Here is a 3,129-nt window from a genome sequence, read left to right as displayed (position 1 = left end):
CTCTTAAGTGGTATTACTGTTTCTGTATATGCTTTTCAAATATAGAAACTGTAACTTGTGTCTCAAACAGACAAATTGTTCATAGGTCATGAAGGACTTAAAAGAAAAAGTTGTATAAGAAAAGGTATATGCGGCTGGCGCCTTAGCCGCTTGAGCCACAGGCACCAAGCCAGCTATTTCTTGTTGCAGTTTTCATTGTTGTTTAGCGGGGCCAAGCTAGGCTTGAACCCGCCAGCACTGGTGCATGTGGCTGGCACCATAACCACTGTGCTACAGGCACCAAGCCAGTATAAATTTTTTGACGTCAAGCAATGTGTGCAATATAGTAAAAGGTTTTGTCAAATTCTTTCCATCAGCAGGGTTTCTCTTCAGTATCAATTATTTTCATGTTTTCTAAGGTCTGAAGTCTGGGCATATGATCTGAGACAGTCCTTGCATTTGCAGGGTTTCACTCTAATGTAATTTTTTGATGTTTTCTATGGTTTGAAGATGGAGAAAAAAATTTACAACACTCATTACATTTGTAGGTTTTCACTCCATTATTAGTTCTCTGATACGGAGTAGGGTGTGGACCATAGTAAAGGGCTTTGTCACATTTTTTACATTTGTAAGGGTTTCATTCTGTTATGATTTCTCTCATGCTGAGTAAGCTGTGACCTATAGAAAAAGGCTTTGTCACATTCTTTACATTTGTAGGGTTTCACTCCCGTATGAATTCTCTCATGCTCCGTAAGCTGTGACCCACGGAAAAAGGCTTTGTCACATTCTTTACATTTGTAGGGTTTCACTCCAGTATGAATTCTCTGATGTCGAGTAAGGTGTGAACCGCGGGAAAAGACTTTGCCACATTCTTTACATTGGTAGGGTTTTACACCAGTATGAATTCTCTGATGCCGAGTAAGGTCTGAACTACGGCAAAAGGCCTTACCACATTCTTTACATTTGTAGGGTTTCACCCCAATATGAATTTTCTGATGTTCAGTAAGGTGTGAACCATAGGAAAAGACTTTACCACATTCTTTACATGCGTAGGGTTTCACTCCAGTATGTACTCTCTGATGCTGAGTACGGTCCGACCTATAGTAAAAGGCTTTGCCACATATTTTACATTTGTAGGGTTTCACTCCAGTATGAGTTCTTTGATGTCGATTAAGATGTGAACTATTGGAAAAGGCTTTGCCACATATTTTACATTTGTAGGGTTTCACTCCAGCATGAGTTCTTTGATGTCGATTAAGATGTGAACTATTGGAAAAGGCTTTGCCACATATTTTACATTTGTAGGGTTTCACTCCAGCATGAATTCTTTGATGTCGACTAAGAAGTGAACACCTGGAAAAGGCTTTGTCACATTTTTTACATATGTAGGGCTTCACACCACTATGAATTTTTTGATGTACAGTAAAATTTGAGGACTGAGTAAATAATTTATTATCTCTTTTACATTTGTATGGTCTTTCTGAAGTATAAATTTTCTGATGTTCTTGAAGCTGTTGACTCTGATTAATGGTTTTTCCACATTCTTTATATTTGCAAAGATTTTCTTCATTATGGAGTATGTTATGTTTTCTCAGATTAGATGAGTGACTAAAAACTTTCCCACATTTATTACATCTGGATGAGTTTTCTCTAATAGGAATACTCTGATTTTGAGAATGTTTCCCTGAATCTGTAAAAACTTCTACACAGTCATTACATTTGTGACAATATCTTTGAATATGGCCATTCTCATTGCTAAAAAACTTTAAACTTTGATTAAAGACTTTCTCACATTTTTTGCCTTTGTACTGGTTCTCTGCATATTGACATTTCTGATGTTTTCCTGAACAAGAGTCTTGGTACAAGGTTTTATCAGGTTCATCACATTGATAATTTCTCTTGTCAATACAAATATCTTGGTAATTATTTAGAGAAGATTCCTGAATAGACATCAAAGCCTTATTGAATATGTAATGTTCTCCTGAATTATCCATTTCCTGACATTGATTAAGCAATGATGATTCGGTAAAAACCTTACCATATTGATTACAGTCATATATTTTGTCACAAAATGGTATTATATGTTGTTGAAAGAATTCTAAACATTTAACAAAGGACCCATCAAACTGACCACATGTCGAATTATTCTCTTCAATTGTAAATCTCTGGTCTTCAGATATAATTGACTGAACAGTTAATCCAGAACTACATCCAATAGCTTGGGTTTCTCTGGGGCTTTCCAAAGACTGTGTGTTGCATTCTTTAATATGTAGTGCTGAAAACAAACACAGATACAGTTTGAATGACATGTTGAATCTACTGAGAACAAAGACAGTAACTTTTATAGCAACAGAGAGATAGTAGAATATATGGAATCTCTAATGGAAGGTTTTACCTTAAGATTAAGCATTCTTAAGAGGCAAACCTTCTTAAATTGGAAATATAGAAATTCAGAAAAGACACATCTTCCCAACAGATTGGCCAAGTGTTTAGAATGTCTAGTGAGGCTGTATGGTGTCAAATGTTTCCTGTATAAAGCCATTCCTTAAGGGACATAATAGGTAGCTGTTTTTTACATGACCAAAATCTTAACACATCAAACAAAGCAAGTAATATAGTCAAATAAAAGGACTAAAATAAATATTCAACTAGTCCTAAAGAAGTGAAGATCTATAACATAATTTTTTCTTTTTGAGACAAAGTCTTACTATATCAACCTCGGTAAAATACCACGGTGTCACAGTTCACAGCAACCTCAAACTCTTGGGCTTAAGTGATTCTCTTGCCTCAGCCTGCCAAGTAGCTGGGACTACAGGTACCCACCACAATGGCTGGCTTTTTTTGTTGTACATGTCATTGTTTAGCAGGCCTGGGCCAGGTTCGAACCCACCAGTCCTGGTATATGTTGCCTGGGCCCTAACCCACTAAGCTACAGGTGCCGAGCCATATAACATAATTTTAAAAGAATTTAAAGTATCCATTTTTAAAAATGCTCTATCGGCTCGGCGCCTGTGGCTCAAGTGGCTAAGGCACCAACCACATACACCCAAGGTGGCGGGTTCGAATCCAGCCCGGGCTGCCAAACAACAATGACGGCTGCAACCAAAACATGGGCATTGCGGCGGGCCCCTGTGGTCCCAGCTGCTTGGG

At 37.6% G+C, this 3,129-nt stretch overlaps 1 protein-coding gene across 2 annotated transcripts in view; it reads right to left on the bottom strand.

The window, feature by feature from the left end:
* Nucleotides 1-215: 215 nt before the first annotated feature.
* Nucleotides 216-3,129, bottom strand: part of LOC100948281 (zinc finger protein 267-like) — a 33,360-nt gene continuing 30,446 nt past the window's right edge. For both annotated transcript variants that reach the window (XM_012813809.2, XM_023508992.1), the window contains one exon: nucleotides 216-2,254. In XM_012813809.2, coding sequence (XP_012669263.1) covers nucleotides 600-2,254 — 1,655 coding nt within the window. In that variant the 3' untranslated portion in view covers nucleotides 216-599. The remainder of the gene's footprint in view (nucleotides 2,255-3,129) is intronic.

The sequence above is a fragment of the Otolemur garnettii genome, unplaced genomic scaffold (genome assembly GCF_000181295.1).
Source record: "Otolemur garnettii isolate 467f Iridium unplaced genomic scaffold, OtoGar3 scaffold00304, whole genome shotgun sequence".
NCBI classification, from domain to species: domain Eukaryota; kingdom Metazoa; phylum Chordata; class Mammalia; order Primates; family Galagidae; genus Otolemur; species Otolemur garnettii.
This window is presented reverse-complemented; position numbering and strand designations above follow the sequence as displayed.